The 20,568-nt window shown below is 38.6% G+C and overlaps 1 protein-coding gene across 1 annotated transcript in view; it reads right to left on the reverse strand.

The window, feature by feature from the left end:
• The window catches only part of cacna1bb (calcium channel, voltage-dependent, N type, alpha 1B subunit, b), a gene marked incomplete at both ends in the record, with an annotated part of 128,950 nt that overhangs the window by 77,064 nt on the left and 31,318 nt on the right, over positions 1-20,568 (reverse strand). Inside the window, 3 exons of the mRNA XM_083889807.1 lie at positions 8,105-8,292; positions 12,744-12,896; positions 12,986-13,077. Of these exons, the coding sequence (XP_083745933.1) occupies positions 8,105-8,292; positions 12,744-12,896; positions 12,986-13,077 (433 nt within the window). The remainder of the gene's footprint in view (positions 1-8,104; positions 8,293-12,743; positions 12,897-12,985; positions 13,078-20,568) is intronic.

Here is a 20,568-nt window from a genome sequence, read left to right on the forward strand (position 1 = left end):
CCGTTTGATGAGCTCATTTTTTTTCCATTTTTCTCTCACTTTTCAGGGTCTGTTTTCACCTAAAAAAGTTTTACGGTATTTTTTGGACGGCTCTGTTTTCACAAGATTATTTTTTCAAGTCAGTTATCACAATATAGTCTGTTTTTACGAAATTTTTGGGGGGGGGTATTGTTTTCGCAAGATTTTTTTTTCTTTTGGGTACTGTTTTTAAGATATTTTTTAGGAGTCTGTTTTTTACGATATTTTTTGGGGGGGCTCTGTTTTTTCGCAAGATTTTTTTTTTTTTCGGATACTGTTTTTTACGATATTTTCTTCGGAGTCTGTATTTAAATTTTTTTTGGAGTCTGTTTTTACGATCTTTTTTGGGAGGCTCTGTTTTTTCGCAAGATTTTTTTCGGGCTGTTTGTATGAGATGTTTTGTTCAGAGTCTGTTTTTACGAGATTTTTTTTTTTGAGGTCTGTTTTACGAGATTTTTTTTCGGAGGTCTGTTTTTATGAGATTTTTTTTTTCGGGTTCTGTTTTTACACGTTTTTTTTACGGAGGCATGTTTTTACGAGATTTTTTTTTTTCGGGTTCTGTTTTTGAAAGATTTTTTTTTTGTAGGTCTGTTTTTACGAGATTTTTTTTTTTCCGGTTCTGTTTTTACGAGATTTTTTTTTCGGGTTCTGTTTTTGCAAGATTTTTTTTTGTAGGACTGTTTTTAGGAGATTTTTTTTCGGAGGTCTGTTTTTACTACAGAAGAGACTAAATGACCTTTAAAAACGTACATATATCGGTTATCGGGGGTTAGGCCCAAGCACTCCCGATATATAACAGATAATCGTATCTCGTGAATCAGGACAATGATAAATTGCTGCCATGTTGACTTTCTTGACTGATGCAATTCCTAGAAAGACTGTGTCTGGACACACTCGGTATCAGCGAGAGCAGAAGCTGAGCTGCTTGTCTCCCCCGGGGGGGGGGATTGTGGGAGTCATGGCCCCTCGGTGTTCGAGAGCGCCCCCACGCAGAGGCCTGTTAGCGGGGGACGGACCTGAGGTTCTGATGATCTGTGCGGAGCACGCTGACATTTTGCAGACGACAGTGTTTGAAGCGCTGCCACACGCTGGCTGTGATTATGATGGGAAAAAAAAGAAAAGGCAGTCGGGCTGGAGATCTCTATTATGTACCTGAGTGTGTGAGGCGCACATACACACACACACACACACACTGTCACAGCTGTCAGATAGCAGCAGCCCACACAGCAGAATAAATGGGTGGCAGAGACTTCACTTTTGTCGCCCGTATGTCCGACATGTCATCATCAGAGACGAGATGTTCCTCTCGTCAATCATCTCCAACATCTAAAACAACTCCATGTGCGCCTCCATCGTCCGCATTTAAGCAAATATTGGGACTTATTTCTCCCAGAAAATACCATTTATACAGTATGTGTTTAATGAATATATAACCGACTAGCTAACATTATTCTTTTAATGTTAGCAGTGATTGCTAGCTACATGCTAACATTAGCAAATGAATAAAAAGCTGTTTCTTTGGAGAAAAGATCACTTCAAAGTGTTTAATGAATTTATAACTAAAGCAGTGGCTGCTAGCTTCATGCTAACATTAAAAACAAAGTGTTTTCATGATTTTCAACTGTATTTGAGTCAAATTGAGAATAGAAAAACATCATCAATCATCTCCAACATCTGAAACAACTCCATGCACGTCTCCATCGTCGACCTTTAAGCAAATATTGGGACTTATTTCTACCAGATTAATGGTTTGTAGTTAGCTAACACAGCATATTATGCTCAAGCGTGGCTGCTAGCTACATGCTAACATTGGTAAATTAATGAAAAGCAGTTTCTTTGGGGAAAAGATCACTTAAAAGTGCTTAACTAACTAGCTAACATTATTCTTATAATGTTAGCAGTGATTGCTAGCTGCATGCTAACATTAGTAAATTAATGAAAAGCATTTTTTTTGGGAGAAAATACCATTTATACAGTATGTGTTTAATGAATATATAACCGACTAGCTAACATTATTCTTTTAATGTTAGCAGTGATTGCTAGCTACATGCTAACATTAGCAAATTAATAAAAAGCTGTTTCTTTGGAGAAAAGATCACTTCAAAGTGTTTAATGAATTTATAACTAAAGCAGTGGCTGCTAGCTTCATGCTAACATTAAAAACAAAGTGTTTTCATGATTTTCAACTGTATTTGAGTCAAATTGAGAATAGAAAAACATCATCAATCATCTCCAACATCTAAAACAACTCCATGCACGTCTCCATCGTCGACCTTTAAGCAAATATTGGGACTTATTTCTACCAGATTAATGGTTTGTAGTTAGCTAACACAGCATATTATGCTCAAGCGTGGCTGCTAGCTACATGCTAACATTGGTAAATTAATGAAAAGCAGTTTCTTTGGGGAAAAGATCACTTAAAAGTGCTTAACTAACTAGCTAACATTATTCTTATAATGTTAGCAGTGATTGCTAGCTGCATGCTAACATTAGTAAATTAATGAAAAGCATTTTTTTGGGGAGAAAATACCATTTATACAGTATGTGTTTAATGAATATATAACCGACTAGCTAACATTATTCTTTTAATGTTAGCAGTGATTGCTAGCTACATGCTAACATTAGCAAATTAATAAAAAGCTGTTTCTTTGGAGAAAAGATCACTTCAAAGTGTTTAATGAATTTATAACTAAAGCAGTGGCTGCTAGCTTCATGCTAACATTAACAACAAAGTGTTTTCATGATTTTCAACTGTATTTGAGTCAAATTGAGAATAGAAAAACATCATCAATCATCTCCAACATCTAAAACAACTCCATGCACGTCTCCATCGTCGACCTTTAAGCAAATATTGGGACTTATTTTGACCAGATTAATGGTTTGTAGTTAGCTAGCACAGCATATTATGCTCAGACTAACATTATTCAATTAATAAAAAGCTGTTTCTTTGGATCATTTAAAATTGTTTTGAATATATTACTAACTGCTAACCTTATTATAAATAAGGTTAGCAGTTAGTAATAGTAATAGTGGCTGCTAGCTACATGCTAACATTAGTAAATTAATAAAAAGCCCTTTCTTTGGATCAATTAAAATTGTTTAATGAATTTATTACTAAATGGCTGCTAGCTGCATGCTAACATTAATAATTTCTCCTTTTGGAGAAATTGAGAATAGAAAATCTAGCTAACGCAGTGCTAACAATGCTCAAGCCGTTAAAAGTGTGTCAGCCATTTCCTGTATTTGTCATAAAAAACATATTTTGAGTTTGACCTGAGACTGTGTCAGTCAAAGAGAGATTAAGGATTAAATTAAATTGAGGCAGGAAACAGTTTTGATATCGTCCGTCTGCTCCGTTCAGCCTTCAGAGACTCTGAGCTCAATCTGCTCGTGGTAAATGTTTCAGGCTGAAGAATTGATTCAGAGTGGTCGCCTTCATCCCAGCGTGAGTGTGTGTGTGTGTGTGTGTGTGTGTGTGTGTGTGTGTGTGTGTGTGTGTGTGTGTGTGTGTGTGTGTGTGTGTGTGTGTGTGTGTGTGTGTGCGCGGTGTTAGCACGGTAAGCCCAGCGTGGGAGTTCACTGTCACACTGAAACTAGCATGAGACGCCGCTCGAAAATTATGTGGCAGCTTTTTCCACAGAAATGACTCACGGGAATAACAGAGGTGGATTATCACGCATATAAAAAATGAAATAAATAAATCAACAAAGATATTAAAAGGTTCTGTTTCATAAAAGATTAAAGGTCCACTATGTAAGAATTAGTGATATGTAATGGTTAGTCTGCAGATTGTATAGCATAGCATGCTATTTACAGACTCAATGTTGATATTAAGATTATCCACCATATCATATATTTACATTTAAAAAACTGAAAAATCTGAATAGTCTGTGATTAGTTTACTAATCGCTAGCATCGAAAACACCTAAAGCAAAGTCCCTGCAGGCTTCCGTAAAAACAAGATGGCCGCCTCTATAAACTAGGCCCTCGACTAACATACGTATAAAAGGTAGCATGTTGTTTAAAAGTAATTATACACATATGCGCTTATAAACATATTTGATTTAAGCCAATAAAAGCCACACATTTAAGCTAAGTGACGCCATCACGACTCAGCACTAAAGGCCACGCCCCTTTAATCCCGCAAATTTCATACATTTCGTTAAACTTTATACCCGCTGTGACGGATTAAAGCTAGGCTATGTTATATTATTGATGAAGTAAATGACGAAATAACCTAAAGTGAGAGAGTTCGGCCAGTTGCGAGAGACTTTGACCAATCACAGGAGAGTGAGGGCGCCCCCTACTGGAAGCACCGCCACAGTGTGTGTTTCTGTCGTACAACAAAAACGGAAAAAATTAAAATACGTGATTTTTATGTAAACCGCTAACATTGACAGGTCGAGCCACGCTTCCGCAATCTTTGTTTTGGGATTTTTATTTTTCACGGAATAACGACGACTCGGTTTGTTAATCTACATTAGCGATAGCATTCATGTCATTTCCTTCATGTTTTTTCACATTATTACGGTACAAAAACAGGAGATAAACGGCTCAGGGCACAAAAATCGACTCTTTAAGTCGTCGACACATCCTTTGTTTTTTTTGTTTGCTAACACGTAGCTCTTTTTGTAGATAATCTGAGTGCTAGCGTCTCTCTGGAATGTGGTGCAAAGTGTGTTATGTGTCACTTTTTCAGTCCCAGACTCAGCTGCTAAGAAGACGCAACCTTCTCTCTTATAATTCTTCATCTGACAACTCGAGTCGCTCGACAAGCTGAGCTCAGTCGAGCGCGAACTAAGACGACGTGATCGAGACGGAGCTGCCGGAATACTTAAGAGAATAAACCAGTTACATCAGCAACAAGAGCGTTTTTCTTTCCATGAGAATATAATCTGGCTTTTCAGATACAAACAAGCCAAGTAAACATCGAACCACAGCACAAACTTCCCGCGCGACTCTGATTGTGAAGATTTAAAAACACGAAGGGGGTTTAAAACAAACGGAAAGATAACATTGATGCGCGTAAACGTGTTGAAGACGCGACACGACACAGCCGATGTAATTAGGGGTCGCTGCCAATTTCAACGCCACCACTGGGTCATGAATAAATAAAGAGACGGGGAGGGACCGTGATACAATCATGAGGCATGAAATGAAGATTTGCACATTATCATCGCTGTCACACACACACACACACTTGTTTAAAGTCTTCATACCTTATGAGTTCATATCTTAAAATGGCCGCTTTGAGGATAAAACTCAGATTACTAAGATTTTTCATTTTTATTTTAGCACTTCTGTCTGTTTTTGCGTCCAATTTCAATAATTTGCACATCCGACTGGTGTCTGTGGACATGTTACTACAACGTTTACGCTTAAATATGAAACACGTAACGTGTCTATCAAACGAATTAGCTAGCAAGCTAGCTAAAAACGTAAAAAAAATGTATAGGTTTTTAAGCACTTCCTGTTTATTTTAATGTTTCCTGATTTCTGTGGACATGTAGTGATGTCTTTATGTATACAACACCAAGAAAAGTGTTTCAAAGTGTATCAAATGAACTAGCTAGCAAACCTAGCTAAAAACATTAAAAACATCCACCTTTTTTAAATAGGTTTTTAAGTAATTTCTGTCTTTTTTGTGTCCATTTTAATACACAACAAACTGTCCTGCTGGTGTCTGTGGACATGTAACAACAACGTTTTCACATATGAAACACAGAGTAAAGTGTTTAGCTAGCTAGCTAAGCACAAAGCTTTAGATTTTACAGGTTTTAAAAGACACTGTCTTTTTCGTTTTCATTTTAAACAAGTCGCACACACAATACTGTCATGGTGTATCTTACAATGTTTTTTACATAAGAAACACAGAGTAATGTGTTTATAAATGAGCTAGCTAGCTAAAAGCATACGATTTTTCAAGTTTTTAAAGACATTCTGTCTTTTTCGTATCTATTTTAATACGCTTTGCGGTTTCTGTGAACATGTAGCGACAACGTTTTTACGTATAAAACGCCGAGTAAAGTGTTTATCAAATGAACGAGCTAGCAAACCTAGCTAAAACAACCTGATGGTGTGTGGTACTGTGTTTACACTGAGTTTACATCATTATGCTTCTTTTTTAAAAAGGGTCATAAGCTTCTCACTGATTGATTAAATTATTGATTATTTCCATGATTAATTGAGTCAGAAAATGTTGTTAATTGGTAAAGAAAATTCTGTCCCGATTTTCCAAAAAAACAAAGTGTTTTTGTTTTGTTTTGTTTTGTTTTGTTTTGTTTTGTTTTGTTTTGTTTTGTTTTTATGAAAGAAGGCGAAATTATAGCGAGACACTAAATAGTTGGCATTTAATTAGGCCGTTGATTAATGATTTCATATTTCCAGTCCTGTAAAGTGATCGATTCTTTGCTGCACATACTTTATCGATTATTTAGCAAAAGAAAAAATCATTCGACTTGCGTCTGTTGCCGGAATCCATGGCTCAAAAATCCTGATTAAAATCTCACGTCACGGACGGAACTGATGAAGAGAAAATGTGCACTCGTGTTTACCACCGTCATTAAGAATCATCCTCCCTAATTTAATCTCGTCAGCGGCTTAAAGAGCAGACGGATTAGTCTGAGACTAATGGTGGAAAGAAAACGGTTTCCTCTTGTAATTTAACATTACACTGACCATAATAATCCGCCAGAAAATTGGTGTTCTGACCGTCACGGACGAGCAAAGAAAACAGACCATAGCTGGAAAAAATGATGTCTTCGTTTAAAAACATAAATAAAAATAGGTGATTCATTGAGTGATTTAAAGAATAACACGACAAAGAGCGGTGGCTGAGTTCAGTGCGGCGCTCTGCAGGAGACGAGCCTGAGCGAGTGGGGGATGGACGCATGAAATCAGGGGAAAAGAAGAAGAAGAAGAAGAAGAAGAAGAAGAAGAAGAAGAAGAGGAGGAAGGACGTTAATGACTGGGAGGATGTGCAGAGGCACCATTAGAGAGCGTTTCCCACCCCCTCAGGGTGCAGCGCGCACAGTCATGGATCTGCGAGGTTAACGCCGGGTTACCAGAAAGTGTATCATCCAATAACAAATGCACACATGACATGCATGAATGAATGAACGAATGCATGCACACTCCACTAAAAACGTAAAGAAAACAACATATTTTATAGGTTTTAAAGTACTTCCTGTGCTGAACTAGCTAGCAAATCTAGCTAAAAACATTTTTTTTAATAGGTTTTTAATAATAGGCGTCCAATTTTAATAGGTTGCACATCCTACTGGTGTCTGTGGGCATGTTACTACAACGTTTACGTTTACATATGAAACACGTAACGTGTCTATCAAACGAATTGGCTGGCTAGCTAGCGAGCTAAAAACTTAATAAAAAAACAACAATATTTTTTATAGGTTTCCTGTTTTTTTTTGTGTCTATTTTAATGTTTCCTTATTTCTGTGGACATGTAGTGATGTCTTTATGTATACAACACCAAGAAAAAAGCTAGCTAGCTAGAAGCACAAAGCTGGAGATTTTATAGGTTTTAAAAGACACTGTCTTTTTTGTTTTCATTTTAAACAAGTCATACACAATACTGTCATGGTGTAACTACAATGTTGTTGTTGTTGTTTTTTTTTTTACAAAAGAAACACAGAGTAGTGTGTTTATAAATGAGCTAGCTAGCTAAAAGCTGTAGATTTTGACTTCTGTCTTTTTCGTATCTAGTTTAATACGTTTCCTGGTTTCTGTGAACATGTAGTGACAATGTCTTTACGTATAAAACGCCAAATAAAGTGTTTATCAAACAAACTAGCTCGCTAGCTAGCTAGCTGGAAACACAAAGGTGTAAATTTTATAGGTTTTAAAAGACACTCTGTCTTTTTCGTATCTATTTTAATACGTATGTCTTTACGTATAAAACACCAAGTAGAGTGTTTATCAAATGAACTAGCTAGCAAACCTAGCTAAAACAACGTGATGGTCTGTGCTACTGTCTTTACACTGAGTTTACATCATTATGTCTTTTTTTAAGAGGGTCATAAGCTTTTCAAAACAAGACACCGCTGAGACAGCGTTGACGTGGACTCACGCTGTAGAGGATCTCCACCCAGCCCTCCATGGTGATGCACTGGAACACGGTGAGCACCGCAAACAGGATGTTGTCGAAGTTGGTGATGCCGTAGTTGGGTCCGGTCCAGTACTCTCTGCACTGGGTCCCATTGGGACACGTCCTGGCCGGAGGCTCCAGACCACAGGGCCAGTCGGCTGCGATCTCACCTGCGACAAAAGACAAACGTTACCCAGTGAATGACTGTTCTGCAAAGGTAAATTTCAGATTTGTTGAACCTGGAGGAACCTGGAGGAACCTGGCAGATGCAAGTGAGTTTCAAAATAGTTTTTAACCTCTTTAAACACTTCTTACATTTTTACACACTCACACAGTGTACATCTTTTTTTGTCCACACTTGTGCGTCTTTTCGTCTGCACTTATAGTGTACCTATTTTTTTCGTCCACACTTATAGTGTACGTCTTTTTTCGTCCACGAACAAAAAGTGTACGTCTTTTTGTACGTCTATTTCGTCCACGCTCAAAAAGTGTACGTCTTTTTGTACGTCTTTTTTCATCTACACTCATAAAGTGTACGTCTTTTTTCGTCCACGTTTATGAAGTGTACGTCTTTTTTCGTCCACACTCATAAAGTGTACGTCTTTTTGTACGTCTTTTTTCGTCCACGTTTATGAAGTGTATGTCTTTTTTCGTCCACACTCATAAAGTGTACGTCTTTTTGTACGTCTTTTTTTGTCCACGCTCATAAAGTGTACGTCTTTTTGTGCGTCTTTTTTCGTCCACGCTCTTAAAGTATGTCTTTTTTCGTCCACTCATAAAGTGTACGTCTTTTTTTGTCCATGCTCATAAAATGTACGTCTTTCTGTACGTCTTTTTTTGTCCACACTCATAAAGTGTACGTCTTTTTTCGTCCATGTTTATAAAGTGTACGTCTTTTTTCGTCCACACTCATAAAGTGTACGTCTTTTTGTACGTCTTATTTTGTCCACGCTCATAAAGTGTACGTCTTTTTTCGTCCACGCTCTTAAAGTACGTCTTTTTTCGTCCACATTTATAAAGTGTACGTCTTTTTTCGTCCACACACATAAAGTGTACGTATTTTTTCATCCACACATAGTCTGCGTTTTTCGCCCACACTCATGATGTGTACGTCTTCTTGTACGTCTTTTTTCATCCATGCGCATAAAGTGTACGTCTTTTTTCGTCCACAGTCATAAAGTGTACGTCTTTTTCTACGTCTTTTTTCATCCACACTCATAAAGTGTACGTCTTTTTTCGTCCACACACATAAAGTGTACGTCTTTTTTCGCCCACACCAGAAAACAAAAATTTAAGAGACGCACATGAAACTGAAGATTGTGTCACTTTTAAAGCTCCTGTGTCCACATGAGCTTAAAATGATGATTTTCTCTTTGGTTTACGAGAGAGTAAAAAAAACCGTATATGTTCGTAAAGAAGGAGAAGGCAGTTAATCCGTCAAGTTAGTGAAAGACGATGGAGACGAGCTGATGCAGCAGCTGCACCAGAGTGAAGCAGAGGAAGCGTCTTAACTGGACGCTCTGACTCCAGGAAGATCGTCATTGTTAGGACTTGGCAGCGTCTCTGAGCGTTGTCTCCGTGTCCCTGATGAGACGCCTGCTGCAGGAGACATCTGTTACATGACAAGACATTTATTCATATATTCATTATTCCCGTCGCCGACCGCTGACATATGTGATGAAACATCCTTCAGACCGATTCCCTGCTCAATCTGTAAACGTCCAGATATCCAGGAAAATAAAAGATTGTTGAGTTTCATCAACAGGTGGAAAAAAAAATAATCTCGATCCTGATCTAGTGAAGACTGACGGAGAGAGAGACGGAACAATGCTTTTTAGATCATTCGGAATATTTCCCATGGAATGTTTCTCATTTGGAATATTTCAAAAAAATTCCCAAACTGAAGTTCCTATAGGAACTTGTGATTCTGAATATTTCAAAATTCCTGAACTAAAGTTCCCATGGAAGTTTGTACTTTGGAATATTTCAAAATTCCTGAACTAAAGTTCCCATGGAAGTTTGTACTTTGGAATATTTCAAAAATTCCTAAACTTTGGTTCCCAATGAAACGTTTACAATTCAGAATGTTTGAACAATTCCCAATATGTGGTTCCCATGGAAAGTTTCCAATTCGGAATATTTCAAAAATTCCCGAACTTCGGTTCCCATGGAAAGTTTACAATTCGGAATATTTCAAAACATTCCTGCTTTGGTTCCTATGGAAAGTTTCCAATACAGAATATTTCAAAAAATCCCAAACTTTGGTTCCCATGGAAAGTTTCCAATACAGAATATTTCAAAAATTCCTGAACTTTGGTTCCCATGGAAAGTTTCCAATTCGGAATATTTCAAAAATTCCCAAACTTTGGTTCCCGTGGAAAATTTTCAGTTCGGAATATTTCAAAAATTCCTGAACTTTGGTTCCCATGGAAAGTTTCCAATTCGCAATGTTTCAAAAATTCCTAAAGTTAAGTACCAATGGTAAGTTTCCCATTTGGAAATATTTCCCAAAATCCCAAACGTAGGTTCCCATAGAAAGTTTTCCAATTCCCAATATTTCTACAATTCCCTACATTCTCTACAAGTTCCCATAAAAATTCCCATTTGGAATATTTCCAAAAATCCCAATCATAGTTTACAATGAACACACATGTAAACACACATGTAAACACACATGTAAACACACATGTAAACACACACACACAGACTGTAGGACATGTGTTAATCTGGTTAATCTGCTGCGTGACTCACTGCTTCACTCAGTGTAAACACTTGTTACTGCTCAGTTTAATCAAACCCTGCTGTGTCTGTGAGACCAAAATAACTCACACACACACACACACACACACACACACACACACTGTATATTAGCGCGCTGTCACAACATCTGACACACACACACACACACTCACACAGCTGGTCCTGCTAATAAACCCACAGGTCACATCTTCACACTATTTAACAGCACAAGTGTGAAATAAAACCTTATTTTAATCGCTTCACATCATTAGACAAATCACACACTTTTATATTATCGTACGAAAACAGTAACTTTTAGATTTAGTCATGTGACAAAACCACTGCCACGTTATTTTAACCTCTTTAAGCACTTTTAAATTGTGAAGCTATTTTCTTTTTGTACGTCTTTTTGGTCCACACTTATAAAGTGTACGTCTTTTTGTACGTCTTTTACCGTCGACGCTCATAAAGTGTACATATTTTTTCGTCCACACTAATAAAGTGTACGTCTTTTTGTACTTCTTTTTTCGTCCACACTCATAAAGTGTACGTCTTTTTGTACGTCTTTTACCATCGACGCTCATAAAGTGTACATATTTTTTCGTCCACACTTAAAAAGTGTACGTCTTTTTGTACGTCTTTTCGTCCACACTTATAAAGTGTACGTCTTTTTGTACGTCTTTTACCGTCGACGCTCATAAAGTGTACGTCTTTTCGTCCACACTTATAAAGTGTACGTCTTTTTGTACGTCTTTTACCGTCGACGCTCATAAAGTGTACGTCTTTTCGTCCACACTTATAAAGTGTACGTCTTTTTGTACGTCTTTTACCGTCGACACTCATAAAGTGTACGTCTTTTTGTACGTCTTTTTTGTCCACACTTATAAAGTGTACGTCTTTTTGTACGTCTTTTCGTCCACACTTATAAAGTGTACGTCTTTTTGTACGTCTTTTCGTCCGCACTTATAAAGTGTACGTCTTTTTGTACGTCTTTTCGTCCACACTTATAAAGTGTACGTCTTTTTGTACGTCTTTTACCGTCGACGCTCATAAAGTGTACGTCTTTTCGTCCACACTTATAAAGTGTACATCTTTTTACGTCCACACTCAGTGTACATATTTTTTCACTTATAAATTGTACGTATTTTTTCGTCCACACTTTAAGTGTACGTCTTTTTTCGTCCACACTCATAAAGTGTATGTCTTTTTGTACGTCTTTTCGTCCAAACTTATAAAGTGTACGTCTTTTTGTACGTCTTTTTTGTCCACACTTATAAAGTGTACGTCTTTTTGTACGTCTTTTCGTCCACACTTATAAAGTGTACGTCTTTTTGTACGTCTTTTTTGTCCACACTCAAAGTGTTTGTCTTTTTTCGTCCACACTCAGTGTACATATTTTTTCACTTATAAATTGTACGTATTTTTTCGTCCACACTTAAAGTCTACGTCTTTTCGACCACACTCACAAAGTGTACGTCTTTTTTCGTACACACTCACAAAGTGTACGTCTTTTCGTCCACAATTATAAAGTGTACGTCTTTTTTCGTCCACAAATTGTACGTAAATGTAATTTTATTGCTGCAATATCCGCTCCTGTGACGTCGGGGGGCAAATGAAGTGTCGGACTTTCAGACTCATTAACAGCGTTGTGAATTAGCGTTCGATCGGGAGGCGGCGAGTGGAGACGCCATCAATCAAAACCTGTCCCGCGCTGTGGACGCTCCAATTCATCACGATGAGGACGTGAAAAACGAGCGTCAGAGAATTCTGCTCTGCGTGACTTTTATCACGGCGATGAAGTCAAAGTGGCTGCCAATCTCAGACTACCCATAATCCCCCACTGTACTGCACACACACACACATTCACAACCATGTGTCTCACCTGTCTCTATATTGAAACACGTGGCGTGGAACTTTCCCATGTAGAACTCCACGCCGATGATGGCGAACATGACGATGGCGAAGAAGAGCAGCAGACCGATCTGAAGCAGAGGGACCATGGCCTTCATGATGGACTTCAGGACGACCTGGAGACCTGAGGGACACGAGGACACGGCGTCTTAGTGCTCGCTACCACCACCGCTATCATTTTACAAAATGTCCTCATATGCCAGAGTCACTTACTCGGGATCCCCGACACCAGTTTCAAAGGTCTCAGGACTCGCACCGCCCTCAGCGTCCTCAGGTCAAAGTCTGAACCCACTGTCGCCAAAATTCTGTAAACACACAAACAAAAACACGGTATTATTGACGTTAGCTTGCGGGGCCGCATGACGTTGATTGGTGTACCACATGTTGCCTGCGAGCCGCATGTTTGAGACCTCTGCTTTAAATTTGCCATGGGTGTGACTCCTACCAAAGTCCTTTTCTGGTCACATACTTTTACTCAAGGTTCTGCTTTCAATATTTAGGAAACTTGGAGCTGCCTGGTGAAGGAACAGCAGCAGCAGCTCCAAGTTTCCTGAATAAAGTTTGGACGAGTAACACCGCTTTAAAACATCTGTTTAAAACATTTTGTACATCTGTCTTTTAACGCGGTGTTACTCGTCCAAACTTTATTCAGGAAACTTGGAGCTGCGTGACAATGGAACAGCAGAAGCAGCAGCTGTGTTGTGATTGGTGGCAACTGTGACGTCGTTGAAACTTTCTGGTCACATACTTGTACTTTTAATAGTTTCTGCTTTTAACAGTCAGGAAACTCAGAGCTGCTGCTGCTGCTGCTGTTCCTTCACCAGGCAGCTCCAAGTTTCCTGAAGAAAGTCTGGCTGCGTAACGTCATGTTAAGAGACAGATGTACAGATATACAGATGTGTTGTAGTGTTGTACATCTGTCTTTTAACATATGGTGTTACTCGTCCAAACTTTATCTTGGAAACTTGGAGCTGCGTGACAAAGGAACAGCAGCAGCAGCTGTGTTGTGTTTGGTGTTTAAAATTGCAACTGTGACGTCGTTCAACTTTTCTGGTCACATACTTTTAATAGTTTCTGCTTTTAACATTCAGGGAACTCGGAGCTGCTGCTGCTGTTCCTTCACCAGGCAGCTCCAAATTTCACCTTAATAACGTACTATGGACTGAATTTTTCCATTAAGTGTGTATTAGATGTAAAAAATAAAAATAAACTGAACTGTTTAATTACACAAATAAACAGTCACATATTGAACTATTTCCACTTAAATAAAGGGCGTATACGTATATTTAAGCTCTTACGTAACACAGGCTAAAGAGCGCCCTCCATTACACGTTAGCGCTCCGCGAGTTGATTTATCGTCTCGTTGCTAATGAGTTGAAGGCTGATTACTGTGTGGTGTAATAGCTCTCTCACAGTAATGGCTGCGCTGCTGCTGCTGCTGCTGTGGACGTGGTGATTGATGTGTGACGCCGTCGCCACACAGCTTCATTTTCACCATCGATTCACCGCCGGCGTCTGACTCTGACTCCGTTTTTTTTACTTCAGAGGAACCGAGTCTGAGGCTGTGCTCGTAAAAAAACGGAAAGAAAAATCTCCTTTATCAGCCTAAAACATCCCATAAAACGACGTATCGTGTGCACACTGGTGTAAACAGGAAGTAGTTGCGTACTTCGTTTTATGACCTAAACTTTGTTTACAGTATTACTATTGTTTCTTAGTGACTAGTTATGCACTTATTTTACTTTTATTCCTGCTGTTTTGGTCAAGCTTGGGATTTTCCTTGTTTTTCCCAACAACGGCCACCGTGTGGCGCTAGAGAAAGAGCGAGAAGTCAGCGTATCAGAGTAGACCACACCCTGAAATCTTCACGTCAACTAAACAATGTTTGTCACTATAAGGTGTACTTCCTGTGGCCAGCAGGTGGTGCAATGACTGGCTTTGACGGTATGATGTATGGATGGATGGATTCCTTCAAATATACTTTTGGCCACTCCCATGGTTGCCGTGGTAACTCGCATAGAGAAGGTAGCGATAACGCGAAACGCGGGAAAGGTTTTCCATAACGATAATTACTGCAAATTTTATCGGATCGCGCTCAGTCAGATCGCAAGTTCCGCAGGTTCTCACGTGGACAGGAAGTTTGCCGACGTATTCGCGAATGGCAAGGCCCTAAAAAGTGCGACAAAAAAAAGAGACAAACGCATTAGTTTTTAAGAGCATTTATTGATCTCATGTCACAGATGATCACTGCTTTTATCTGACAAAAGAAAACCCAAGTATTTACTGTCTGGCTTTATATTATATTAATCTTACAGGGCTTTTTTGTGTCTATGCTTTGTTTGTCTCTGTCTTTATTAGATTTGGGGGCAAACGCAGCAGAGGCCGTCAGGGAAACATCGTTTCATCAAAAGCCGTGGACGTACACAGCGACCGACCACTCGTGTCCGCGCAGCTCTTCCTTCTCCGGCCCTCGACTGTAACATAAATCACAGCTCATCGGCGTATAGGACGTCTCCTCGGGGGGAGGAAGTGTCCTCTTACAACGACTCGTGCACAGAGAAATCATTGTCTCCTGTGTTCCTCAGTGTCTGGATGATAGATTATGTATCTGCTCTACTTCTGTTGTTAGTGCCACCGCCATTATATCGTATTTCACCTCCAGAACACGCCCCTCCCCCAATCGGCTCTCAGCCCACTTCTTGGCATCTTCTTAAATCGGGAGTTCCCTGTCCCTATACCTCCCCTAACCCTAAATTTTTACGTGTAGGGGAAATGCGATGTTCTCCTTATAATCACCCCTCGAAATGTAGCGAGCTCCGATGCGGGCTTAAAAAGAAGTGGAAGATGAAATTACCCATAATGCTTTGCTAATTCAGCGAGCCGGCTGATATTTCTTCAACAAAGATGGCGGCCGCATCTGCCGAGGAACATTTACGTCGTAATATATTTTCGCAAATGAGCACGTTACACTGTCGAAACGTGTTGGAATATGTTGGTTTGATACACGTCCAAAGGACCGTTGAGCTCTGAACACTAATGTCAGAGAATAAGTGACAATTTATGAGAGCAGCTAGCTAACTAGCTAGCTAGCGGTTATTTGCAGAGTGCTTCGAAACCAGTCACCAGTTCAGCTGGTTACCGAAACAAAAACTTTTCATTTCCACAAATATTTACATGGAGACAGTTCGACAGCCGCAGATTATCATCAACCTGGATTCCTTGGTGTTACAAAAGGAGAACCACAAGGCTCAAGCCTCGGCCCGCTCTCATTTATAAAAAATGACCTGGACTCATTGGTGAGTAAAAGCTGAATTTCTTGCCAAATAAGATACACATGATGCACCTTGCTTTGCAATAAGCACTTTTTTTTTTTCTCGAGATCTCGAGTTTCCAAAAAATGATGAAAAAAAAAAATTCACTTTTTTTTTTTTTTTGGAAAGTCGAGATCTTGAGTTTCCAAAAAATTATGGAAAAAAAAATTCAATTTTTTTTATGGTTGAGGGAACTCAAAACTAAGGGGAAAACATTTTTCAAGGGAAAAAAAAAACTTAAGTTTCCAAAAAATGAAAAAGAAAATTTCAATTTTATTTTTTTTTGGAAACTCGAGATCTCGACTTTCAAAACTCGAGATCTCGACTTTTCCCAAAAAAAAATTAAAATTTTTTTTCCAAAAATTTAGAACATTTATTTTTTTTTTATCTTTTTTTTTCTTCAAATTTTTAAAAGTTTAAAATTAAAAGCTGGATTATTTGCCAAATAAGATACACATGATGTACCTGCTTCACCCTTTAGGAAACTATTCTGTCGTGAGTTTTATACGTGAAATTGTTTTGTCTCCGTAAATAATTCTACTATTTATATGCTGCTTTCTTCACCAGGAACTCCCTGTAAGAAGAGATCTAAAATAATCAGTAAAGTCAGTATAAGTTAGAGACAGAGATGTTGAGACTGGACCACTGCAGTCGGGAGAAAATAAAGCTGTTCAAACCTGTGTCACTGTTGGCTCTGTCATTTATTGTGACGTTTTTTTTTTTTTTAATTCAATTTCATTTCATTTATTTTGGCGGTCCCTCCGAGCGCTGCCACTGTGTAATTTATAGCACAGACATTTTGTGGAAGAAGGTTTAATGTATCAAACATTTGGATTCTGACCAAAACAACCGAGCATTTCATTATCAAGACGCGTCTCTGAGAAACAACAGAAGTCCAGTCTCGCTCCGCTCAGCCGTGGACAGACTTCTTGCTGACTGTCATTTTCACAACGCTGCAGCTGCCTGTGTGTGGCGAGCATCTGCTTCCTGTTTGAATCTCTATGTGTGTGTGTGTGTGTGTGTGTGTGTGTGTGTGTGTGCTGCTACTAGAACACCTGTGCAGTACGTGTGTTTTAAAGTTGTCAAAAACACGATCACAACTCCTCACACGACAAAGTAACATCGCTAAGTCCTGTCTGTAGAGACTGTTTGTTCTTAAATTTGGGGACACACGGTGGTGCAGTGGCTGTGGAGTTTCCAGAAAATGATGAAAAAAAAATACAAAATAAAAAAAAAAATTAAATAAAATATTTATTTTTTCCTTTTATCCTTTTTAAAGGTTGATTTTTTTTTTTTTCAAAAAATTTTGGGAACATTTTTTTTTTTTGGGAAACTCGAGATCTCGAGTTTCAAATTCGAGGTCTCGAGTTTCCAAAAATTGAAAAAAAAATTGAAAAAAAAAAAAGTTGAATTTTTTCAAAAAACTTTTTGAAAAAACTTTTTTTGAGGAAACTTAAGATCTTGAGTTTCAACTTCGAGATCTCGGGTTTCCAAAAAAAAAAAAAAATAGAAAATATATATACATATATATATATTTTTTGGAAAATCGAGATCTTGAGTTTCAAATTCGATATCTCGAGTTTCCAAAAAATGAAAAAAAAAAATAAATAAATAAAAAAAAACTTGAGATCTCATTTTCTTTTTTTTCCCGTCATTTTCTTTTTTCATGTCACTTTGTGGGCTCCGTCCAAAAATACGAGCTGAACAGTATCTTTTTTTTTTTTTTTTTTAAATGGTCTACCGTGATTCTTCACAATAGAGTAATTTGATAAAAATGTGGTTTCATAATGAATTCAAGCTTGGATTCCTTCACGTTGCAAACGGAGAACCACGAGGTTCAACCCTGGGCCCGCTCTGGTTTTCTTTGTACACAATGACCCGCGGGCCTCGTTGTTGAACAACGAAAAAGGTAGAACTCTTGCCAAGAGGCCAGAGTTAATCACGTTCAGGAAACGTGACGATCGTGAGGCCTGATCTGATGACGTGATCAGGAAAACCAGAGCCTGAGGGACAGAAGCTCATTTGTTGTTCAGTCCTTTGACTTTGACTTGTTTGTGCGTCTAAATTAGGTTTGAGCCCGTGTGTGTGTGTGTGTGTGTGTGTGTTCATGCATGCAGAGTCAAATTAGACGCCCAACAACAACAGCAACAGCAGCAGCAGCAGCAGTCGTGCTTGATGGCGAGTGGCTCTGGCAGCTACGATGACTTCACGAGGACCCCCCCCCCCCCCCCCTTCTGTCCTCATGTGCATTGTGGGAAATTCTTGCTCTCCTGACTCTGTCACAGCTGTACAGTCACATTGTATAACGTCATGGCAACGCAGTCTGCCACCACACACACACACACACACGCACACTTACAGGCATTTTCTATTGTGGTGAAGTGAGATTGTGGAAATGCGTCCGAACATACCCCCCAGTTTGCCCCTCCCCCACTCAGCTCTCAGCCCACTTATTGGCATCTTTTTAAATCAGGAGTTAGCGTCAAAAAAGGGGGTGTTTAGTAACCTTTTACAGACTTAACCGCCACGGTTGCAAAAAAAACACGTTTAGAGGTTTAAAACGAGCCCTAATTGAACAAGGTGAGCCAGAGCTAAGACGCTGCAGAGTCACAGAGTTGTTATCACGCACCGCACAGGGAGCATCCATTTACAGCGAGCTTTCGTACTTTTTTTTTTCTAAACAAGTTCTTTTGAGATCTGTAGTGACGTGTGAATAAAATTAAATGGGTTTTTTAATAATTTGGTACCTAAGAAATTCCAAATGGCACAGGTGGTGCCAAACTGTGCCAAAAAGAGAGAACGGCTTTACTAAAACCTCTGTCACTTTACTCTGCTTCACTTCAGCAGCATCAGACTTTGCACAGCTCGTGTCCACGTGTTGTTACACGACCTCCATGTGTTTTTAAGCTCCTACTGTACATTTTAAAGGTGATATTTGCTTAAAAATGCAATATTTTTTTAGGCGAGAGAAAAAAATCCTTCAGTTTTGCTGTGTTCCATGTATTTACTCTTACACCTCTGGTGGAATCTCACAAGTGTTATCTTTATTTTGATACCACATAATATAATAATATAATAATGATAATCCACATAGAGCTTGTAACTGCAGAGATTTACTCTATTTAGTTTGGGCATGTCATTTTCGAGCATTTTCTTGTTTTTCTTTACATCTATGAGTTTGTGTCACTTAAACCGTTCACGCTCCTGCACCAAACCCCATAGAGAAAACCAGCGATTGGCACACATGATTTTCCACGTTAGTAATCGGTCATTCGGATTAACCTCTGTGGCACAAATGATACAAACGAGACAGCTCCTGCGTCTCTGTGAGCTAAAAACGCTGAGGATTTTCTCTGCGGAGAACACGTAATATTGTAAAAAATATCAGCTTTAGCAGGTGTTTTCATGTGTGGAAATCAACGGAAAATGGATCCAATTCTTCAGTTTGTCATTCAGCGAGGAGGCAGCTACACACACACACACACAGACACACACACACAGCCTGCAGATACTGGATTAAAATATTCAGCAGTGTGTGTGTGTGTGTGTGTTCTTGTTCTTGAAGCATACTGAGGACCAGTGAGGGTTTTTAACCAACAAAGTGAGGTCATTTTTACGGAGTGATGACATTTTGGCCGGTCCTCACTTTGTTTTCACTGAAATCACTTCCTTAGGTTGCTATAACATGCTATACTCAATTTGTCAACAACAAAAAAAATTCACATTTTGGAGGACATAGTATAGTATGACGTTTTTGTCAAATTTTGGACCAAAAATTACGTTTTTGTCAAATTTTGGACCAAAAATTTTTGGTCAAAGTTTTTTTTTTTAATTCTGGTTCGACATAGTATAAGTATGATGTTTTGTAAAATTTTGGACCAAAAATGTTGGGTCAATTTTTTTTTTCAAATTTTGGACGACATAGTATAGTATGACGTTGATTGTCAAATTTTGGACCAAAGATTTTGGGTGAGATTTTTATTTCAAATTTTGGACGACGTAGTTTAGTTTGAGGTTTTTGTCAAATTTTGGACCAAAAATTTAAAAAAAATCTAAAAAGTTTCCCAGACCATCTTATGGTACTGCAACCAGTCGTTCTTTGTAGATGTCATTCATGAAGTAGATATTTGTAACTGTGTTGATTTATAAAGTGGAAATGCTGGTCCTCGCTTTGTCAGCAACCGAGTCCTCAGTATGCAGCAAGTACAAGAATGTGTGTGTGTGTGTGTGGGTGTGTGTGTTCTTGTACTTGGGGCATACTGAGGACCAGTGAGGGTTTTTAACCAACAAAGTGAGGTCATTTTTAGTGCGGACATTTTGGCCGGTCCTCACTTTGTTTTCATTGAAATCACTTCCTTAGGTTGCTATAACATGCTATACTCAATTTGTCAAAAAAAAAAATGGACGACATAGTATAGTATGACTTTTTTGTCAAATTTTGGGTCATTTTTTGTTTTTTTCAAATGTTGGACGACATTGTATAAT

The sequence above is a fragment of the Microchirus variegatus genome (assembly GCF_963457635.1).
Source record: "Microchirus variegatus genome assembly, chromosome: 1".
Lineage (NCBI taxonomy): Eukaryota > Metazoa > Chordata > Actinopteri > Pleuronectiformes > Soleidae > Microchirus > Microchirus variegatus.